Here is a 22,926-nt window from a genome sequence, read left to right as displayed (position 1 = left end):
ATGCCAGAACCAGGTGTGAGAAGAACACTAGGTTCAAATAAACAGACCATATCCTCAGACCATATACTAGAATCCACACTGAAAAAGCCGGTAATCTTTAACCCCTTAAGGACGAAGCCCAAAATGGCCTTAAGGACCTGAGCAAATTTCAGGAATATGACCTGTGTCACTTTATCCATTAATAACTTCGGGATGCTTTTACCTATCCTGCTGATTCTGAGATTGTTTTCTCGTGACATGTTATACTTTATATTTCTGGTAAAATTGGTAAAACTTGTAGAGAAATTTCCCCTGAGTACAAAAATACCCCACATGGGGACATAATGTACCATGCGGGCGCAGGACACGCCTCCAAAAGGAAGGAGCACCATTTGGCTTTTCGAACCTGGATTTGGCTCCGGCCGCTGGGGGGGTTAACTTACATACACGCAGCGGGATGTCATTCTCGCTGCGAGTATGCATTCTCATAGGGATGCACTGACATCGGATCCGCATCTGGATTTCGCTGCGAATCCGCAGCGTGAAATCCGCTGCGGATCCGGTGTGGGCGGTGCGGGGGGTTTAAGGGGGCCGGGGCTGTAAGCTGCGGGGGGCCGGCGGCGGCGGCGCAGGGGTTAAAGGGGACGGGTCCCATGCAGGCAGCGGATCCGCTGCGTGTATGGGACCCATTGAGCTTCACAGTACAGGATCCGCAGCTGATTTCACTGCAAACTCGCAGCATGAAAATCCGCTGCAGATCCGGTAGGTGTGAACGCACCCTAAGGGTGTTTTCACACATACAGGATCCGCTGAAGATTTGATTCTGTGTTCAGTTATTTAGATCAAATCTGCACAATCAAACCGCTGTGATACGGTACATGTGAAGCTACTCTTACCCCAAGTGTGCAATTAACCAGGCAGCAAGATCAGCTGATCAGCTATTGGTCAGATGTGTGGCAGTTCCCTAGCAATAACCCCAAACAGACTAAGGAGACAGGAGAAGACAAAAAAGAGGGCTGCCAGTTTGCACCAAATGTATTATGTATTTATTAAATTGTTTTCAATAAAGTTTTATTAAGTTTTGTAATAAACAATCCACAAATAAGCAAAAGAAATTGTGCAGATAACAGTAGGCCAAAACAACTGAAAAGCATAAGATATGGTAAATAAAATTGTGAAACACAAACGAGTAGCATGTCTCTCATTATACTGCAACATCTCAAATATCCTTTTTGTGATGGCTAACAGTAGCCTCTACTGAGGCCTAAGGCAACTTCGCATCAGGCATTAAAATGGATTAAATGTGTTTGCTAGTAATATAGGTTATTGTGCAGCTGAGCAATCACTCTCTTTTGGGTCGTTTTAGATCCTTAGCATGGAATAAGTGGGCAGATTCTTCATGATGTGAAGTTTGCCCTTACTTGGGTACATAGATGGATTATAATGCCGCCGCACACCCAAAGAAGGCTCTTCGGTATAGGGGGATGCTACACAGAGGGTGCTATTCTCTATAGGGGGATGCTACACAGAGGGACCTATTTTATGTAGAGAGGATGCTACACAGAGGGACTCTTTCTTTCTTTCTATTTGGTTAGCTAGCACGGTTAGCTGGTGCAAGGTTAGTGAGGTTGGGGCAAGGCTAGAGGGGGCATGGTAAACAGGGGGCCCACAATTCCTGAACAGCCCGGAGCCCATGGTTCCCTTAATCCACCCCTGCCTTGGTATAGTTAATTCGTAGAGAACTGATTATTCTGAGCCAGATATGTCCCCACCTCTTGTCCCCAACCTCTTGTTTAGCATGTGGTTTCTCATCTGCAACCCTTCCTTCCCCTCTTTCTTGTCTACTATACTACTGCACACAATTTTGATAGGATTTATATTTTATGTAGCTTCGTTAAGAATCCATATAAAAAGATTAAACCACTAAATGAAGAGAACAGACTTACCTCTATATAGTAATTTATTCGTTCCACTGACGTGAACCTGGCTTCCGTCTCTGTGGCCAAACGCACAGTGAACTGAAAGAGTCCTGTAAGCTGCAATTAGGCACAGTATAGTAATCTAGTCATCATGTGTAAATAGGATTTCTTAAAATAAGTTCTTCTATTCATCTAAATATTCATTCACCTGAAGTCTACTTGTTGATCTCATGAACACGGACATAAGGTTCAGATCAGACTAGCCCGTAGAGACAGCTAACCTACATACATATGTTTTTGGATATGACCTGTGTAATGCTTTTGTAACCTCTGGGGTAAATCCTGTTCTCCCTGATCTGTTACAGCAGTGGACTTCATGGTTCTCAACATATTACTTTGCTTTGTTTCTAGGGCTAGTGGGTAGGAGGTTTTGCTCCATATTATTTGTTGATGTCATAATTTCAATGAAACCTACTTAGTTTACTAGAATAAAAGTAGAAAACTATAGCATATATTGTACCTGGACTGCGTATGACAAGGCAAGTCCTGCATAGGCCGGATCTATGGTTCCATGCATGAACACCACACATATAGCAGTCAGTGTGATGACTGAAAGGCTAATCAGATCCAGACGCACTGCCAACCACCGAGTTGCACAGCTGAAGAGGAAACATGGCACTTGATTGACATCCAGAAGTTTCTGATATCTTGGAAAATACAAAGGAATATATATTTGGGTTGAATAATATAGAAATTATTTAGAATGCACCACTTCCTGCAGGACATACAGCAGCTGATAAGTAGGGGAAGACGTTACAAATCTGTATACCTTTATTGCACCATTATGTCTATTTCATTGTATATTCATCACCAGCATCACATGTAAAGGCAGCATTAAATGCAGTGAATTTTACTCTTCACCCTGAAGTTCGGGTATCACAGCTGATTCGGTAGCGGTCATCCTGATAGGCACATTTTAATGTTTCCACAACATGTTTATTCGGACGTTTTGCTGACGCCTTTTAGGATGGCCATCATTTTGGCGCCAAAATATGTGTATGTTATCCAAATTATGGTCATAATATGAATAAAACGCCTGTATTTTGGCACCTAATTGACAAGGCGGTCCAAAAAAAGACATTGTGGGGACATAGCCTAGGGCTGCCAGAGTAATATTTCACCCAGTGACCAATGCACCAAAGGGTACAAAGCACACAACATATGCAAAAAAAAAGTTTCCTCTCAAAGTGCCATGGCCTCCACCATACAGCATTTTTTTTGCCTCTAAAACTTAATTTACAAATAACAGATGCTTGGAATTACAATAGTACAACAGTGCTGTTAGCTACTATAATAAATGCTCTTTCTTATATGATGACAGATTCCTTTTAGGAACACTGAATTATGGCTACCATAAATTGTTTGCAAAGTCTGTGAGGAGACACTTAAAGGGTCAGCGGTCCAGAACCCACCCTACCTCGGCATATAGAGTGGGATAGTTACTATCTCCTAGCGATCCCGCTCCGGATGCCGGCCCCGTCATGTAGAAATTGCCACCATGCTATTTATGCAAATGAGCAGAGATGAGTCCAAAACCCATGTGTATGTGTGTTGAGGTATGTGTCTTACTTTCTTCCTCAGCGCTGGTCCAACACTGTTAGTGGTGGTAAACTCCGCTCCGGAGCACTACCGCGTCATCCAGCCCACCCCTTCTAATGATAATCAATGGAGGGGCAGGCCAGATGACAGTGCTCCGGAGCGGAGTTTACCCCAACTTACAGCATAGGACCGGCGCTGAGTAGGAAGGTAAGAAACATACCTTCCTCCTCAGCGTCCCTGGCGCTATAGGGGGCTATCAGCAGGTTAGATTCATCTAACTTGCTGATAGTTCCCCTTCAAGGTGCCCAAACACTAATTTATACTGTTAGCTAAACCCACCAGTCGTATTACATTACTTGTCTATAGAAAATAAGATAAATAATGAGTTGGACAAAAACGTTATAATTTGTTAAAGCTTTTACAGGAATTATGGTATTTATAAAATAGGATTTCGCATAAAAGGCTGCCCAAATTACTGTACTGTAGTTTAAGAACAACCTTGGTGTAATTTAAAATCATAAATGAAAAACTTACTTATTAAGACAATCTTTGGTCTTATTATAGGCTTGTATAGTTGTTATTCCTTGCAAAGTTGATGCAATATGAGATATAAATGGAGACTGACTAATATTATCCAAGCGTTTTAATTCACGAATTAGCACTCTGTAGATAAAGAAACATGACTGATGACTGACATACAAGATAAAAAAAACATAGGAGTCATCTATAAAACTAGTAACTCATAACAAGCACAAACCAAAGACTAACAAATTGTCAGGTACAACTTCAAAAAGTAAAGTGATTTTCTTTTTTTTTAATTTGTGACAATCACAAAAAAAATTGTATCATTTTGGGCCACAAATTTACGGTTCAAAATTTCGCAATTTCAGAAACATTTGCACAATTTCTGAAATTTCTGAAAAGTATTTTGCGCAATCATGAAAATTTTGCAGCAAATGCAAAACTTGGACTGCAAATTTACAGTTTACAAAAAAAATGGATCACTCAAAGAAAATTACGCATTTTTTTACTGCAAATATGCAGTAAAATATTGCCCAATTTTGGCAAGAACTTTGGCGAATTTAAAAAAAACATACAATAAAGCTATTTCTCAATAGAGGCATAAATTTATTTATACTGTAAGAAAAGAAATTAAATTATATTCCCAGAAGAAACTCGCAGTAGCGAAATGTACATCAGGTTCTGGACCCGGGACTCTCCACTTATTATTGTGTATTGACAGATTTGTCGCTAAGAGTGTGGTGGGACTTGCATGGATTTGTAGCCAGCCCCCCTGCATTGTTGTTGCTCCCTGCTCTTTCCCCTTTTCTAGGATAGTATTAGTCTCATTACCTGGGGGAATACTGCATTGTGATAGCATACATTTTATACAAATCATTTGGAGTGTTGCTCCTGGGTCCTTTGTTTTGCTATTTGTGGGGTCGTTTGTGTCCTGTCTCTAACTTTTTATTATGTTATACTGACCCAGGTGACTGGTTTCTGCATGTGTGTATTTTTAACAATTTCCTTCTTTATATATTAATAAAAATTATCTGTATGTTTCCCTATAACACTGTTGTTTTTGTATGTTATATGTATCAGTGCTACTTAACATATATGTTTAGTACATTTTGTTCACTTCATAAACATATATGTTTTATGTAGCACAAAAAGGCAGTGTGAACCCGACCTTACTTAACAAACATGATCAATACTTAATTCCACAGGCAAGAGTTTTTTCATAATTAGATTTACTTACTGGAACACGACTCTGCTCTATAGACCACCCCTTACCTGGAAGCTCTGTTCACTATGTAGAAGAGCACACTCAATGGTACCACAGAGATGAGAAACCAGGGAAACACTGAGCTAATGATGCTGAGGCAGAAGAGGACCAGGATCATATTCTGAATGAGCTGTTCCATTTGGTTTGGAAGACGTATATCAACTGAGACAGATTTAAAAAAAAATGTATAAAAATGTAAACTTCTAAAGTAGGCTATTTCTGTTATTCTGACATCTGTTTACCATCATGTTCTAAAATGTTCTTTCACACACTTCAGGTTTGTAAATCAGAACAGGTGAATGATACTGCTATCTGCGCTGTTTTCAGGCTATAAATTTTTTGAAAAAAAGCCACTAAAAAAGCACATTATTTTCTGAACACGACCTAACTGTATATAGACAAGTATGAAATCATAATGTGCATGAATGGGCATCCCACTTACCTTCATCCACATCTTTGGTAAATCTGTTAAGAATGCGGCCAAGAGGAGTTGTATCAAACAATTTTATAGGACTACAAAGGACATTTTGGAACAGAAGGTCATGTAGTTTTGTGGAGGCTCTCAGGGTACTCTATTGTTAAGAAAATAAATATGTTTAACAATTAACCTTATATAAATCCTTACATTCAGTACTGTAAAAGGAATCTATTTTATTAATTATGTATATAAAAATGCCATAATAGCTGCATTGACCTCCAGGAGACCAGCTAAAGAAGACACTGTAGGCTGCTCGGAATAGCACTCAACACAGGAAAAAAAACCTAGGTGCATTGCCCCCTGGGAAATACAAATATGCAAAAAGAGTCCATGGAGCCTCATTTCAGAGTAGACCACCAAAACCACCACATTAAGTGGCCCTTTCAGTCAATAAATAAAAGGGGAAAAAGCTATCTGTGGATGGATACCTGGCTCTAGTATTTCCCTTGTCATATGCTTAGGCTTGTAAATTGAGTTGGATATTGACTGAAAGGGCCACTTACAAGAGCCACCCCTTGGCTAGATCTTTTCCAGGAGGGATATCTGGCTAGTCCCATTTTTCGAGACTGTTAAAGGGCAAGTATCATCTAAATCTTCTTTCACTGATTAGAGTTTGATACTAAAAGTTGTTCTTTTATTCTAATCCGTTTCTATTTTCTGACTGTAGTTTTATTTAGGTTTTGTACATTGTTATGGGGGCTGCCATCTTCATTGAGCCGTTTTTAACAGCAGTTAGTGCCGTGCTTTACAGCAAGACTCATTGACAGATGACAATAGACAGAGCCTGTCCCCTTGAGATGAATGTGAAACATAACTGAGCTTACTCTGTGACCTTTGAAGAGGTAATTTCACAGGGAGCTACTATTGTCTTGTCATTATTTAAACATTTAAGTCATTTTCTGATGACACATTTCATTTAAATAAAGCTTCACTGACTCTTTTTGGCATATTTGTGTATCTATTTGTTTGATGCACCTATGTTATTACTGTGCTGAGCGCTTTTACTAGCAGCCTACAGTAGCTTCTTTAGCTGATATTAGTTTTTAAAAAAAGTTGAGTAGTTTCTGATCTACCTGAGATCAGTGATCATTTTATCATGGTTGTCTACTAGGCATTGCTCCCATGCATTCTAGCCAGAATCCTACTACACACTGATAAAGGGCAAGACCCCAAAACAGCTGTCTGTGGATGGACACCTGGCTTTGGTATTTCCCTTGTCATTTTCTAAGACTTCTTTATCTTTGTTGGGTTATCAAGGTTGGGGCTATTTAGTTTAGAAGAAAGACGTCTTAGGGCTCTATTACATAGGACGATTATCGTGCGAAAAATCGTTATATTGTTTGAATTTAAACGATAATCGTTCGGTGTAATTGCAGGCAACTATCGAAAAATCATTCATTTGTCGATCGTTGATTTAGATCTGAACCTAAAATTATCGTTAATCGTTCACTAATCGTTCACTGTAATTCCACATTCATTCGCTCAAGTTCCGCATTTTTCCACTAATCGTTCAGTGTAATAGCACATTGTTCATTGTTTTGTTGGAATAAGAAGAAATAAATGATCATAGTAACGATCGCAATAACAATCGTAGTAACGATCGTATCTAACGATTATCGTTCTATGTAATATGTTGAACGATTTCAGGTTAACAATAAATAATCTCGTTTGCGATCGTTTATCGTTAGTCGTTAATAGTTATAAATTGCTCCGTGTAATAGGACCCTTAGAGGAAATCGGATCACAATGAACAAATATACGAATGGACAGCACAGAGATCTTTCTAGATATTTTTATACCCATGCCTGTAAATATGAAATGGAGGCATCCTCTACATCTAGAGGGAAAAGGGTTTCACCATTAGCACAGAAGCAGATTCTTTACTGTAAGAGCAGTGAGACTACGGAACTCTCTGCCACATGGTATTATAAAAGTTTAAGGTGAGTCTGGATACTTTTCTTGCACAACATAATATGGCTACTAGATTTCTGGTGATGGGACTTTACGCCAGAGATTTATTCTTATTGCCATTTTGGAGTCGGGGAGGAATATTCCTCCCTGGCATGGGGCAATTGGCATCTGCCTCATAAGAGATGTCTTCCTTTTTCTATAGGGTTATCGGTTGAACTCTCAGCTCTCGTTTTTTCCCCACCTTATCAACTATGTAAAAAGCCCTCGGTTTGCAAAAAATTTTTTGACTTTGAATCTGCATTTTTACACCAGCTGTGCCACCTTTCAAAAAGTGGGTGGGGCGTGGTATAAGGGTAGAATGCCCTCTGGTGGGCATTTATCACATCTTATACCAGAGAGCTGCCATATGTTGTACCTCTGGTATGGACTTTAATTAGGCACATGGGGCAGCCACAGATACACTCCTGTACCTGTAGATGAATCTGGCTCATTGTACACTGGCAAGGTTTTACTTACGACCAGGTCTTTGCCAATTCCGCCCTAATATTTTATTAAATAATTTAATATAATGGAAGCTTACCTTAACAAAGACATAACCTCTTAGAAATCTCAGCAAAAGAACAGCCACCATAGACATGACATAAATAGAAATATAGAAGTGCAGGTCAGGGTTGTCCTTCATACTTCCACTAGGCCGAGTCCAGTTAGCTGCAGCAACAGACATGTTCTAAAATGAAAAAAGCATAATAGTAATCATTTAATATAGATGCAGTGTCCCAGAACAGAGTTTCTCCTCTTGTTATTTTTCTCAAAAGTGTATTCTTATGTCTGGGTCAGTCAGTATTTTGTTGCCTCTGTTCTGGAAACTGTGGTCCACTGCAAACTGTGTATCCTGTCACCCCCTCAGTATTCAGGTCTACTGTTTCACTCATTTCTCATGTATATTCAGTCCAATATGCCTAATGGTGTGATGATGCAATGGCTTTATGTCACGTGACTGCCCCTGCTGCCATGGTAACCCCAATAGCCATCGAGCTTTGTCTGGGGATACCATGTGACTTCCTCTTTACCTTAGTCCTGTCTTCTACCTTCAAGGGAACAGGTTGTGTGTGTGAGTCCTGTCTTCTACCTTCAAGGGGACAGGTTGCGTGTGTCCTCTCTCCACTGTCAGAAGAGAGACACGTGTGCTCTGCTGCTCCAGCGTTACTAGAAGTGTTCCGGTCCAGTCAGGACCTGGCTGTGTCTTCCTTCTCAAGTCCTAAAGATTCTCGTCTCAATCAAGGATCTGGGTGCCGATTCTTCAGTCATTCCTCTCATCATCTCCCATCATCATCCACAGCAAGTATTCGTCTCAGCTTCATTCCGCCCAGTATCTTATCCTCAGTACTACTACTCCCATCATTCAGTATGCTACCATCACAGCATCACCCATTGCTTTGCCTTATCCAAGTCTGCCTTATTCCTGGTTGCATCTGGAGAGACTGTTGCCACTAGTTACCACAATTTCAATAAATGCACAACTACCGTTGTTTCTGAACCCTGGCATTGGTTTAATTATTGGTGCCCTGACTAAGGACAACGAAGAATTGCTCGGCCTCCGCTTGGTCAGGTTCCCGGTCTACAGCTGCTATCCCTCGTGCCCATACAGTGACTACCATCAGGCAAGTGGCTAGCCGGGTTCCTACCCAGTACTACCACCACCAGTACTACCACCACTACTACTACTACTAGACACTTTAAAATTAAAATAATCTAACAAAAATACTAAGGAACTTTAATATGTTGATGTAAATGTAGTTTAATACGATCCATATTAACACAGCGGATTTTAGAATGCTAAAACAACCATGAAGGGCCTCATTCACATGTCTGCATAACTTATCTGTAATTGTGGATCTGGATTTGTGGATTTCTATAGGACATGCCCTATTGCGGACATGCAGTTGCGGCACAGGTCACTGTCTATAAAGTAGTAGTCTGTGAATTGCAGACAACTACAGATGCACAAAGTGCTGTCCACTGTTGCAGATCCACGATTGCAGATAGCACTAGAGACATGTGATTGAGGCCTTAGTGCCTTAGTCTCTTTTAGTGCAAATACAGAAGCTTTTAGGCTAGGTTCACATCTGTGCTGGAGGCTGTGTTTGGGATTGCTGTACTTGTTTTGTCTGATCAAATCCTCTTAGATAAACAGACACCACCGCAGAACCTGACAGGACCCATTAAAGTCAATAAGGTCTCTTGTGTTCTGTTGGTGTCTGTAGCGCAAATGGAGTCTTGGACACAGATGTGATCCTAACTCAAGCTGTATTGCACATTACTGGGCTTTATTAGGTGCATCTGCAAACTCTGCACAAAATGTACTAGTGAACATTGATCATATAATCCTTTTGGATGGCTATTGGATCCACACCCTGTGCCTGGGATAACTGTAAATGTGAAAGAAGCCAGAAGAAGCAGTGTCATACATGTCTCAAACATAACCTATAAACAGTCTATGGTAATATACTGAAACGAATGCATCAAAACTAAGGGAAACATTTAACAATATGTGCCTCTTGCATATGCTATAGAGAAGGCACAGATTTTTTGCTTTTCCGTGGCATACACTGACCTAAACGTCCTCCCAAAGTCACCCAAAGGAACAATGGTGCTTATTTCTCAATATAAAGTATGGCTATACACATACAAAGGCAAATAACGTTTTTCTCACCCCGCTTCCTTGTTTAATCCAGTAACTTAGCCACCAGTTACTAAAGGCCGCACTTCCGGTGGTTAGCACAAACAGAACAGCATTGATGGAGATTATTAGAACCCCTCCAGCTGCTTTAATGTATGCTCCATAAACCGCGCATGGTACAGTACCATCACCCTTTTCTTCTGCTTGCATAAGACCTGTACAAATAGAATCATGTGATACTAAACTATAGTTAAGTATTAGAGATGAGCGAACCGGGTTCGGGTTCGAGTCGATACGAACCCGAACGTTCGGCATTTGATTAGCAGTGGCTGCTGAACTTGGATAAAGCTCTAAGGTTGTCTGGAAAACATGGATACAGCCAATGACTATATCCATGTTTTCCACATAGGCTTAGGGCTTTATCCAACTTCAGCAACCATCGCTAATCAAATGCCGAAAGTTCGGGTTTGGATCGACTCGAGCATGCTCGAGGTTCGCTCATCTCTATTAAGTATCATAAATATTTAGAATATAAAAAAGCCGCAATGGTGATTTCCTCATCTCAAACAATTTATTAAAACAAAAGCCAGCAACAGTGGTGGGTATACCCCAACAAGAAATGTCAATGTCTATGGCCCGGTGGAATCTGCGGCGGATGATCCGCCTGGATTCCTCAGTGTAAACATACCCTCACAGTGTGAGCAGGTGTATCTAGTCAACACAGAATTACCCTACAGATTGTGAATAGTACAGTGACTAGGAGGGGTCTCTGCCTGAGTAACACAATGTGGACATTTAGCATTGCTACAATAATTACCCTTTTGGTAAATATTGTTTATTTTTTCTTATTTTGGCTTCTATTTATTTTATTTATTTTCATAGAGAATCCCTTTAATGAGAAAACTTTCAATAAACTTTAAATTGTTTTGTACAATAAACACAATATAAACATACCCTTGACCGTTTCCGCTTCACCACATCCTTGATCTACTATTTCTTTTTCTGATTTATTTACATGGATATTGATATAACTATCACCATCTTCCTCATTTGCCTGCACAAGAGGTGAAGATTTGTCTGTGAATACCTTAAACACTAGAATTTTCTGTAATGTTAAAATAAAGCCATAATTTTTCTCACTTTTAATCCAGGTGTCTCATTGAGATCCATGGTCATTGTATGAAGGAGACTTACTTCTTCAGGATTCAGGTCTTTCACTGGAACAGTAAAGTTTTAATGTTAATGCACCAGAAATGCCTAACAGACTAGACAGGCAACCAGAGTAATAAATGGCACAGGTGGACTAAAGTTCTCAGAATCATTATCAAAATTGGAGTTAGGCCTCATTCACATGATCTGTGCCATGATGACTGGAGGAGGATCGTGGCACATCCCCCAAAGTGCAGCCCCCCGCCAAAGAGATGACAGGAGCGCAGAAGACAACTACTCGCTTAATCCCCCTATACCGGCCGGCTCACATGTTCACTGGCATGGGGGGAGTAGAGGAGTAGTTTTCTTCTGCGTTCCTGTCATCTCTGGGTGGGGTGGGGGGCATGTCTGTGCCGCGATCCGGACATTTTACAGAACATGTGAATGCAGTCTTAATTAGTTTAGGGAAAAGATGGTTCATAGGTAACAATATCTATAACTATATTATAGGTCACTACAGAGACCTCACCCATTGTCTATTCATACACAGAATGTTATCTATAACAAAGGGGCACCTGTATGCCTAGAGAAAAATAGGTTTCTATATCAACATAAAAGATTCTTTACTGTAAGAGCGATGAGACTATGGAACTCTCTGCCAGAGAAACTTGTCATGGTGAACTCAATAATTGAGTTCAAAAGGGCCTAAATGTATTTCTTTTTTTTAATGAGGAAAAATTACTTCCATCTCATGGTCTAACAACATTATAGGATAACGCGCTATACACATAACAATAGTAATAATAACAATAAAAACAATCTGTAGTTTTTTTCCTACAAAATAAACTTTGCTTTTCAATTTATAATAAAAAATCTTCACTTCACTGAAGCCTGTGGTGCTGCGGTCATTTCCACAAATATATCAGCTTCATAAACCATGAGTAATCAGCTGATATTTCCTAGGAAAGCTGTAGCTGCCCATACATTTCCTCTTCAGAAGTCACTGCACTGTAAATTAAGTGTTACAAGTTGGCTATTAAAATGGCTGGCTTGGTTCATTAAAGGAAAAAGCACTCTATATTCCTGGCCCCCCACTCTGATTCATACAGGGGGATCTGGATGTTCACATACTCCAACTGGACATATAGAAAAGGGCTGTTACCTGGTATGGTTAAAAAAAATACATGTCCATCAAGTTAATCCAAGTAGGAGATGAATGAGGGGATAATCCCCATTTTGTATCTCACAGGAGGAAAAAAAATTGCACCTATATAAATTACTGAAAATCAACATTGAGATGTCACATAATTATTGTTTGCATTGAATTGTTGTTGTTTTTTATTATGTTACCTTGATCTTCACTCTGGTTAGTGTCATCAATATATTGTATATTTTCTTTAATTACATTCTGTAAAAAATTTTTTGTTGTTAAAGATTAAATATAATTGTATTTGAAGTTATTAATGTATATGATATAAAGCTATTAATGTATATGTTATATAGGTATTTACGTTGATGTAGATATCTATATATATGATGGCTTCTGGGTACATTAAGGCAATGACCACTAGAATAACATGAACGATCAGGTTTTTTTTTTATCAGGTTATTTTACAAAGAGAATGTGTAATCAACATCTTTACCCTGAAAAAAAAATGTTGTGCAATGTTTAAAGGCTGGTTACATGTGGCAATAATTAATAGCATTGTTAAAGTACAAGCGATTTTAAGAAACTCTGAAATAGCAAAGTGAAGACGGTCCATTATAACTTATGGAGGGGGGAGGGGTCAAGGGGGATGAGTGAGCAGGAAAGCAGATAAGCAGCCAACCAGATTTTAGACTATCTGGGCACATAAAAAACTGGATTCAGAAGTCAGAAAAGTCAGTGCTTATCTGGGAGCTTGGTGAAAGTAGATTGCAGGATGTAGTGTTTTGCAGGGCTGCCTTTTCTCCTCTCCGTCCTCACTCACGCGCTTCGACTCCTTCTCTCTCCATAAATCATATTGGACACAAAAATCCTACTTCTTTGAAAGTGAGGGGTAATGTAAGAAACCAGCTTTTTAGTACAGAAGAAAACACTTTTGCTTAACCTCTTGATAACCCATGGCCTGAGTTGGGTAGGGGAGTTCAGAGAAGGCTTTCAGCAGCCAGGGACCACGGATATTAGCGGGCACGGTTTGATTGTGGCGCTTGCTAATTTACCTTTTAAATGCAGCTGTCAAAATTGACAGCTGCATTTAAATAGCCTGTGTCCCACATCCGTGGTGGTCTAGTGGGGGGATTGCCAACCCCCCATGCGGTGCGATTGCGGAGGGATGATCCCAGCTTGTTGCTTGTTGCATCACTGATCTCATGGATTTATGCAGTACATATGTACTGCATAAATCTCAATGAGAGATCAATGTAGTTATAATAGAAGTCCCCCAAATAAAAGTATGAATCACCCCCCTTTTCCCATTTTATAAATAAAAATAAACAAAATAAACATATTCGCTATCACCGCATGCGTCATTACCTGAACTATTAAATTATCACATTTCTGATCTTGCACGGTAAATGGCGTAAGTGCCAAAGCACAAAATTGATGATTTTTAGTCACATCAAATCCAGAAAAATTGTAAATTGTAAAATTGTAATCAAAAAGTCACATGTATGCAATCAAGGTACCAATAGAAAGTACAGATCATGGCGCAAAAAATGACACCTCAAATAGACCAAGAGATAAAAGTGTTATAAGGGTGGTAATAGAGCAAATTTAAGAACATTTATTAATTTTTTTCTTAAAAAGGTTTACATTTTTTAAAAGCCATCAAATAAAATAAAAGTTATATAAGTTGCCTATTGTTGTAATCATACTGACTTGAGGATCAGACAAGGCATGTTAGTTTTACCATAGGGCAAAAGGCATGAACATGAAACCCCCAGTAAAAAAAAAAAAAAGCTTCTTTTTTTCAGTTTCACCGGGCAAATAATTTTTAAACGGTTTCGCTACAGTACATGTTTTAAGGAAAAATTAAGTCTGTCATTGCAAAGTATAATTGGTGTAGCAAAAAATAAGGAATCATGGGGGTATATAGGCAAAAAAAAAATGCACGTGCAATGTCCTCTTAAACACGAGGGGGGGAAAAAAGTACAAAAGCTAAATTTGGCTTGGTCAAAGGGTTAATGAAGCCTATTACAGAGTTTCTTAAAATCGCTTTAATATTAATATTTATTAATTTCTGAAAGATGACATTTAAATGACAGTTATGCTTTAGCTATTCTAGTCTAAAAGCATGAAAAGGTCACCAATAAATGTTAAAGCTAAGGTGGCATTAATTTCGGACTGTCCATGGGCAAAATATCAAAAAGTAATGTGTTTTCTGCATGGCTTAACCATGTTTTTATTTCAGTACAGACAGTATATACATACGGTATATTAACTGAATGTGGCCACAATAAATTACGTTTAACCTCTTCATGTTAATGGGCTCATTTTGTACTGTAGGTTGGCATCCCCTGTTTGACATTTTGCAATGGACAGCCTTACCAAGAGGTAACAGGTGTGAATAGAACCCAATAATTATCATAAATAAAAATAGATTATCTAATCTACATGAGACTATCATTATTGCTATTTTAGCCAACACAGACACAACTGTACAAAGTGGGTATATATCAAGTAAAAGTTAAATAACGATATTCCTCACTCCACCCCAGAGTACTTTGGAGCTGTAACACTACCTCAATACATATAAAAACTATTCAAAACCACAAAAAGTTAAGAAAATGTAGCACAAAATATATTTTTATTGAAAAATAAATCACCAGAATATTTAAAAACATAAATCACACAAATCATGCTATACATATAATAATAATAATAATTATTATTATTATTATAAAAACATGTCCCAGAGACGTAATATACAACATAATTACATAAAAAATTAACATCACATGATTGGCATGAAGGAGAAGACAGGCATATGCCATAAAGTGCAAGTGCCTACTGGCCTCCATATAAAGTGCTCCCGTAGTTGAGAACAGGAGAAGTAGGGGAGGCACAGTGAGAGACCATATATGAAAATATGAAGAATTTCTTAATGTCAGGAAATTATTGAATAATACAATTTTATATCTTACATGATTCATATTATACTGATTCCTTTTTGTTCAAGATAAAAAAAGGAGCAGGTAAAGATAATTGCCCAAGGTGTGGAATAAATAGGGCTGGGTTTGCACATATGCTGTGGTATTGGAATGAGTTAAAGAATTTTTGGCTACAAGTATATAATAGATCACCAGAAAAAGTTGGTTTAAAACTTACAATGTCCCCCAAGCTAGGGATCGTAGGAGATACAAGTATTAGAGGATTAAAGAAAGTGAAGAGGATGACTATTAGGTTTTTATTCTATGCTAGACTGCTTATTGTTAGAAATTAAAGTGCTTCCGGAGTATCCACTATATACTCTATAAGGGTCACTCTGTAAGTAACTATCCCGATCAGGCCATGGGTATAATAGGTTGTGTATAGGCAAAGGTAAAAGCACTGTATATAAAGGCCAGTACTCACTAGCTGCCTTTTCTCAACTTTGTTGTGGTTTTAAATAGTAAAAGAAGGAATGAATCAGCTCACCCAACACGTATGTTCTCCGGCTCCAGTGTAAGAGGAAGGGTGGAGTGCACGAGTCCTGGCATTTGCTAGACGATGAATTCGCAAGGGGCGGTTAGAAAAGATTGTGATCGGTGAGCACTCCCATGTGATTAGAAAAAATTCTAAAACATAACTTTTAATTCATAAATATTATAAAACCAAGGCTTTTAGCGCCACAGTGCTTCATCATGGTCACAGGGTGACTGATCACAATTTTTTCTAACCGCCTTTTTTAAATAGTATCATTATTGTTCGTAGTAGTAGTCTGCCAACCAAGTAACTTTGTTTTACAAAAAAAAATTTAACCACTTATGTCAATATAACACCTACATCTCCATTAGGAACATATATTTAAACAAATTACTACAAATTGGTACAGATGATATTGTACCAAGAACTATTACACCTACAAGGAATGCCTAGTACCCCCCCCCCAATCTAAAAATTATACCATTCGGAGCCCCGTCATAGAGGGGAGGGGGTTTCCTCCCACTGGGGGCGGGCCGGCCCACCTCGAGTGCTTCAGGCCAAGCCGGTGCTCGGTAATAGACCAGCGCTGTACATGGGAACCGGGCTGCAGTTCAAAAAAGGACCATGGCATAATAAAAACAGAAAAGCAATGTACTGCTGGTACATTTGCTTTAATGTTGTGTTTTGTGGTGTACTACAATAAAGATATTTTTCGAATGGTATAATTTTCAGGATTTTTGGGGGTACTAGATATTCCTTGTAGGTGTACCACTTATGTGAATACTTACAGTTTGCTGCATACTCTCAAATGAAACCGCATAATCACCCTTTAATTTCATTAGATCCTCGTGTTTTCCTTGTTCAGCAATGTAGCCATCTTTCATATATAAAATTTCATCACACTCCACAAGGAACTAGAAAAAATGACATCATAGTAATGTTAATACTAGGCAACCCATATGTTACAAAAAGATAATAACTAGAGATGAGCGAACCGGGTCCGGGTTCGAGTCCATCCGAACCCGAACGATCAGCATTTGATTAGCGGGGGCTGCTGAACTTGGATAAAGCTCTAAGGTTGTCTGGAAAACATGGATACAGCCAATGACTATATCCATGTTTTCCACGTAGCCTTAGGGCTTTATCCAACTTCAGCAGTCACCGCTAATCAAATGCCGAAAGTTCGGGTTCGGATGGACTCGAGCATGCTCGAGGTTCGCTCATCTCTAATAATAACCCCCAAAATAACCAGCCAGTAGAAAATTATGTATACAGTTAAATCATGAGTGTCATATTATAAGAAAAAAAAATGAAACCACAGTATATAACTAAGTCAGTCTTTTGCACACCACCTAGTTTTTTTTTAGGTTAATACACTGTATAAAATAACCCTTAAAAGGCAAATAGAAATTCAGATGGAACCTTTTTCCTTAGTATATGTCATCAAGAAGCCTCCCAAAAGTAAACTTAGTGGAAGCCGTAAGGTAGCAGAAGAAGTAATTTAACCTAGATATCTTCTCACCAAATGAGAAGACAGTCCATTGCTTTAAAGGGGTACTCTGGCATTGATAGAAAATAATGAAGATGTTTTATGCGTACCTCTCTACGCTCCCTGATGTCATCCTGCTTTGTCTCTAGTTTGCTCAGCCAATCACTGACGGAGACGGGACAGCGTTGCGGCCTGTCACTGCAAAGACAGGTTCGGTAGAGGCTGTGGTCAGTGGTGGACCCAGAGACACAGCAAGAAGACACCAGGGGACTGTGGAGAAGTAAGTATAAAACATCTTTATTACTTTATATATACCGACGCTGGAGAACCCTTTTAATCAGCTGTTGGCCACACATTACCTATTACACGGGGCGATGTACGGCCAGTGGCCAATGATTTTTAAACTAGTTAAAAAACAATGACCAGCCAACAAGTGAACGACTGCTCACTCCTTGGCTGATTGTTGTCCACATGGGGTAATATCTGCCGATATTCTATAATAGGGCCTTTAGTTTAGAAGAGGTAGGTCCCATCTGATAAGGTTCACTTGGGTGTAACACTTTAATCTAGTGTGCAATCAGAATCTCAGTTATACATGTTTAGTGCAGTGGGGTGTTTTATGCCTGTCTATGGCCTAGCTATCTGCTTCCTTTTTGTCGCTCGTAACCTGTATTTATTCTGGACACCTATGTGTACACAGAACCTGAATCTTGTATTCTAAATCTATATTCCTGGCCTGCTCCTCTACTTGAATAATTTTACTCCAGAATGGTACCAATGAAATACACTAATTTGGCATCGCTGTAATCATACTGACCCACAGTTAACATGGTATTAATATCATTTCACTCTATAAACAAAACTCAAAAAGCAAAAGGAGAATGGCATTTTCCCCCTATTTCCCCAAATATTTGTTGTTTCTCAATGCATTACAGTGATCCCTCAACTTACAGTGGCCTCAGGTTACAAAATTTTTAACATACAATGGTATGGCCCATCATAATTTGGTTGGTTCTGGACCATCATAATTTGAGACCAGACTCAACATACAATGCTACAGACCGTCAGGATCTGCAGCATATGTGAGCAGTTAGATGATCAGGCAAGAAAAGTGGCGACTAATCTCCCTCCTCCCCCTCCCCTCTATAAAGATTACACAGGGCTCGACTGATGTAAAAGAGTCAAGATTTCCTGATAATGAGCAGTGAATGAAAGAGAGAGGAGGGAAAGAGAAAGTCTTTTTGAATGCAAATAATGGCATATTTCCTTAATAAACTCAATTACAAAGTTTCTTAAAATCTCCTGTATTTTTGATTTCTAAAAAAAAAAACCTGTGACACTTTAACATAAAACATTATTTAAACAATAAGTGTACGAGTCAGCATACACCTTGCTTGTATCTGTTTTTAATGGGATTCTTACATCAATAAAGTTGGAATTTTATGGGATCTTGGCACTGAAACTTCCTTTTCTTTCTATAGGGCTGTGTTTAGACATTCAAATTTTTGTTGCATTTTTGCTAGTTTACCCAATCAGAAACTAAATTGTCCGTGTGGGCCCTGCAATGTGATTAACACCGCTAGCCGTAATAAGATTTCTTTTTGCCATGTTAATGACAAAGGAAGACTATGGCAAAATCATATTTTAATGGCTGCTGCTCATAAACACACACAAAAAACACGTTATAAAGTGCATGCATGTTTCTAACAAAGTTCTTGACTGCAGTTCACAAACACAAATGTGGATACATACCCTAATATAGCATATATACCTGTAGCTGATGTGTGACAAATAAGACACTCCTACTCTGCATTCCCGTTTTAATAGCCTTGCTGAATAAGTCTGCTCCCACATAAACATCTACAGCACTGAGTGGGTCATCCAAAAGCACCAAGCTACTTGAACTATAAAGTGCACGGGCCAAGCTGATCCTCTGTCTCTGACCTCCACTTAGATTGACTCCACGTTCTCCTATCTGAAGACAAAAAACATTGATATATTCAAGAGAACACTGACTTTATAAGTGATGCACTCAAATTCGTGTTTTGACATAATTCATTTCAATTTGGGGACCTGTGATACCATCAATTAGCTGGTATCTAAATGATTTCTGTCCCAAGTCGAATAGGATTATATATTTAAAGACTCACTGTCTTTTCATTCTTTTGTTTTTGCAGTAATCAATAGTACAGGCGATTTTAAGAAACTTTGTAATTGGGTTTATTACCCGAAAAATGCATTTTTATCATAAAAAAGCAGTTTTAAGCTCTTCCCCCTGTCTTCATGGTTGTCTATGGAGAGGGGAGGGGTAGAGGGAGATGAGGCACCAAAACAGGACAACAAAGTTAATTTACAGCTTCATCACCGTGCTATCTCCTATGAAGTCAGCACTGACCTCTCTGACCTCTGAATACCAGATTCACACAGGTCCCAATGTGTAATCCTTTGTTCTCTGCTCTCTGCTGGCGACTAATCTCCCCCTCCCCTCACCATACCGTAGGTAAGACAGGGCCTGACTGATGTAAAAGTGTCGAGATTTCTTGATAATGAGCAGTGGATGAGAGAGAGGAGGGAGGGGGGGCCTGGGGAAAGTCTTTTTTAATGCAGATAATGGCATATTTGCCTAATAAACCCAATTATAAAGTTTCTTAAAATCACCTGTACCATTGATTTCTGAAGGAAAAAAAAAAGAAACAACATTTTACCCAATCCAAGACATTTGTCAGAAACATATGCTTATTCCTGAGGTACATTCAGAATAAACCATACTGCACTCTCCACTCAAATTTAGATGCAAGTGAAACAAAGTTTTATTCCAATAATCCTTCAGACATAATCCAGCCAGACAAGTGGTAAATAGAAAGAAAGCAAATTAATGTTGCTACTTCTATCTGACTTTTTGTAGACCCCATATGAAAGTTTACCAGTCAGTTTGAAGGCAAAAAATTACAGTTTTTAGATGTACAAATAAAGCTTGCGGGAGGAAATATTCTTACTTCCTGTTATTGCAAATGAACTGTAACAAATTTGTTGCTCCGTTTTGAGAGTTATCATCCAACTCATGTCAAGAGGGCAGTACCGTTAAACCAGTTTGTACGCTTCAGGAGAATACATTATAGGAGAAGACAGGGTCAACAATTTAGTACCAGATTAGTACAGTGGGTGTACCCCAAAAAGCTAGGGCCCTTGACGGACAGAATCTATTATACAGTCAGAGAAATAAGTATAGGGAAGGACGTTGTACAGTCTTTATAAAGGAAAGAATATGACCTTCACCCTGTGTTGCATAAAGTGATAAACTTCTTTTTTTCATCTGTAATATCAGACATACAGAAACTAGTATCAGAGAGGATGCCAGATGCCCACAGCGAATGCCATTTTGTGCTAGTTTGTTTCCTCTATAAAGACTGTATATTGCACAGATCCCTGTATGCCAAAGTTTTCTTTCACATTGGATACATATATTCCGTAGTGTTGGACTATCTATCCTCTATTTAAATGGGCACTGTCATTAAAGAAAAAAAAACACTTTTCACATGTCAGAAAAACATATGAAAATTTTTTATTGGTTAGCCAAAAAGGAGAACAAACCAGGAGCAGTTTTCACTCCCGGCGCCAAATCATGTGACATGGATGGACCTTCGATGTAAGTCTATGGGGTTGTTAAGGTCGAAGATACAGAGCGGGAGAGCATGCTATTTATTTTGCACACGTACCTTGTAATGGGTTGCCCCCCTGGTGTCGTGGCATTCATTACACAGTTCAGTGTATGGCTGGGTTCACACACAGTATTTTGGTCAGTACTTTTTAGCCAAAACCAGACGTGGAACCAAGATGGAAAGATTTACATCTTTTTCTGGGTTTTCCATTCCACTCCTTGTTTTGGTTTAAAATACTGACCAAAATCCAGTGTAAACATAGCCTAAGTCCAATGCCATGGTGACACAATGAGCAATAACTATCTACTTCTAATTCTTAATAGTCTAACTCAGCTCAGAACAGAAAAATGACCTGAAAAGATGGCAAAAACATCATTGGGTATGGCGTTTTATATTTCCCTATTGACTCCACGGCACAATGTGTTAATTTTGGGATTTTGTTTGTGGGGGGGGGGGTCTAGTGTGAGCCCAACCTTAAAGAGTATGTTAAATGCATGTCAAAAGTAATTCGATACAGTATATGGCTACGTTCACACTACGTATATGTCCGGCCGTAGTTCGTAAGCGGCTGGACATGTGCGGCTGAAACTACGGCCGTGTGAAAAATAGACATGCGGGCGAACTGCGAACATACGTCCGTAGTATAGTTATGCTTCCTAGCTTGTTTCGAAGCGGTCTGAAGCAGGTCATTTACTTGGAAATCTTCGCCCAGCCCAGTAAACCACACAGAACCTTAATATAAAAATCAAGTTCGATTTGGCTGAAAAAAATATTCCGTATGGGGCCGCATTGAAATCCACGGCCGTGAGTTGGAACATTTCCGGCCGCAAACAATGGTCTTGTTAATTTTTCACGGCGCCGTATACGATCCGGCCGTAAGCTCATACGTAGTGTGCATTGTGCGGCCGTATATCGTATACTTTCAAGCGTACGCATCAACCTCAAAACTACGGGCGTATATTCGCGGTTCGCACTACGGCCGGAAATATACGTAGTGTGAACATAGCCTTAAGCTGGGGAGAGAGTGTGGCAGCAGGCCGATCCACTCCCTGGCTGCCCACTAATTCCAACAATGTAGGTTCCTAGACATTGTTGGAATTGGCTGTTATGGAGATACAGTACATCTGGGGAGTGGATCGCTGTAAAAAGTTAGTTTTTATAACAGGTACTTTTTAAGGCAATTTACCTCAGTTAAGTCTCCATTAGGCAGAGATTGAATGTCAGGATATAAGCAGCATGCTTCCAATGTGTTGTTGTACCTGTGGGAGAAAGATGAACTAGATTTAATATGTTACAATATAGCTGCAGTAAACATTGCAGTCTATTCAATAAACCCAACTAAACTACATCAGCATTTTTGTAATGCTCTAAACAGAATTTTTTTTAATAATTCACAATATTAGGCCATGTTTACACATGATATGACACTGGACGTTCTGTGACCGGGCCGTGTCACAGAACGGCCAGTGTCTTTAAAGATCATCCCCGCCGATACTGCAGTATCAGCCAGTCGATCTTCATTCCTGTTGAATTGGGATGCCGGTGCACACAGAATTTCGAACGGCCAGTTAGAATCCCGACCGGAGCGTATACTATGCGTATTCCATTCATTCACATACAACATATCTTCTGCATAAATCACGGCCATCGTTGCAAATTGCAACAGCGGTT

The 22,926-nt window shown here is 39.2% G+C and overlaps 1 protein-coding gene across 4 annotated transcripts in view; it reads right to left on the bottom strand.

Annotated features, from left to right (window-relative positions):
• Positions 1-22,926, bottom strand: part of LOC138792866 (ATP-binding cassette sub-family C member 5-like) — a 101,692-nt gene that overhangs the window by 36,690 nt on the left and 42,076 nt on the right. For 3 of the 4 annotated variants that reach the window (XM_069970868.1, XM_069970867.1, XM_069970866.1), the window contains 13 exons: positions 22,442-22,514; positions 19,368-19,571; positions 16,896-17,021; positions 12,852-12,909; positions 11,493-11,569; positions 11,307-11,406; positions 10,386-10,567; positions 8,253-8,399; positions 5,726-5,855; positions 5,292-5,445; positions 4,032-4,160; positions 2,419-2,605; positions 1,926-2,015 (listed from right to left, as the gene is read on the bottom strand). In XM_069970868.1, coding sequence (XP_069826969.1) covers positions 1,926-2,015; positions 2,419-2,605; positions 4,032-4,160; positions 5,292-5,445; positions 5,726-5,855; positions 8,253-8,399; positions 10,386-10,567; positions 11,307-11,406; positions 11,493-11,569; positions 12,852-12,909; positions 16,896-17,021; positions 19,368-19,571; positions 22,442-22,514 — 1,657 coding nt within the window. The remainder of the gene's footprint in view (positions 1-1,925; positions 2,016-2,418; positions 2,606-4,031; positions 4,161-5,291; positions 5,446-5,725; positions 5,856-8,252; positions 8,400-10,385; positions 10,568-11,306; positions 11,407-11,492; positions 11,570-12,851; positions 12,910-16,895; positions 17,022-19,367; positions 19,572-22,441; positions 22,515-22,926) is intronic. The other variant, XM_069970865.1, reaches the window with a different exon arrangement.

Source organism: Dendropsophus ebraccatus, chromosome 5 (assembly GCF_027789765.1).
Source record: "Dendropsophus ebraccatus isolate aDenEbr1 chromosome 5, aDenEbr1.pat, whole genome shotgun sequence".
Taxonomy (NCBI): Eukaryota; Metazoa; Chordata; class Amphibia; order Anura; family Hylidae; genus Dendropsophus; species Dendropsophus ebraccatus.
The sequence above is the reverse complement of the archived record's forward strand: the minus strand, read 5'-3'. Positions and strand labels throughout refer to the sequence as shown.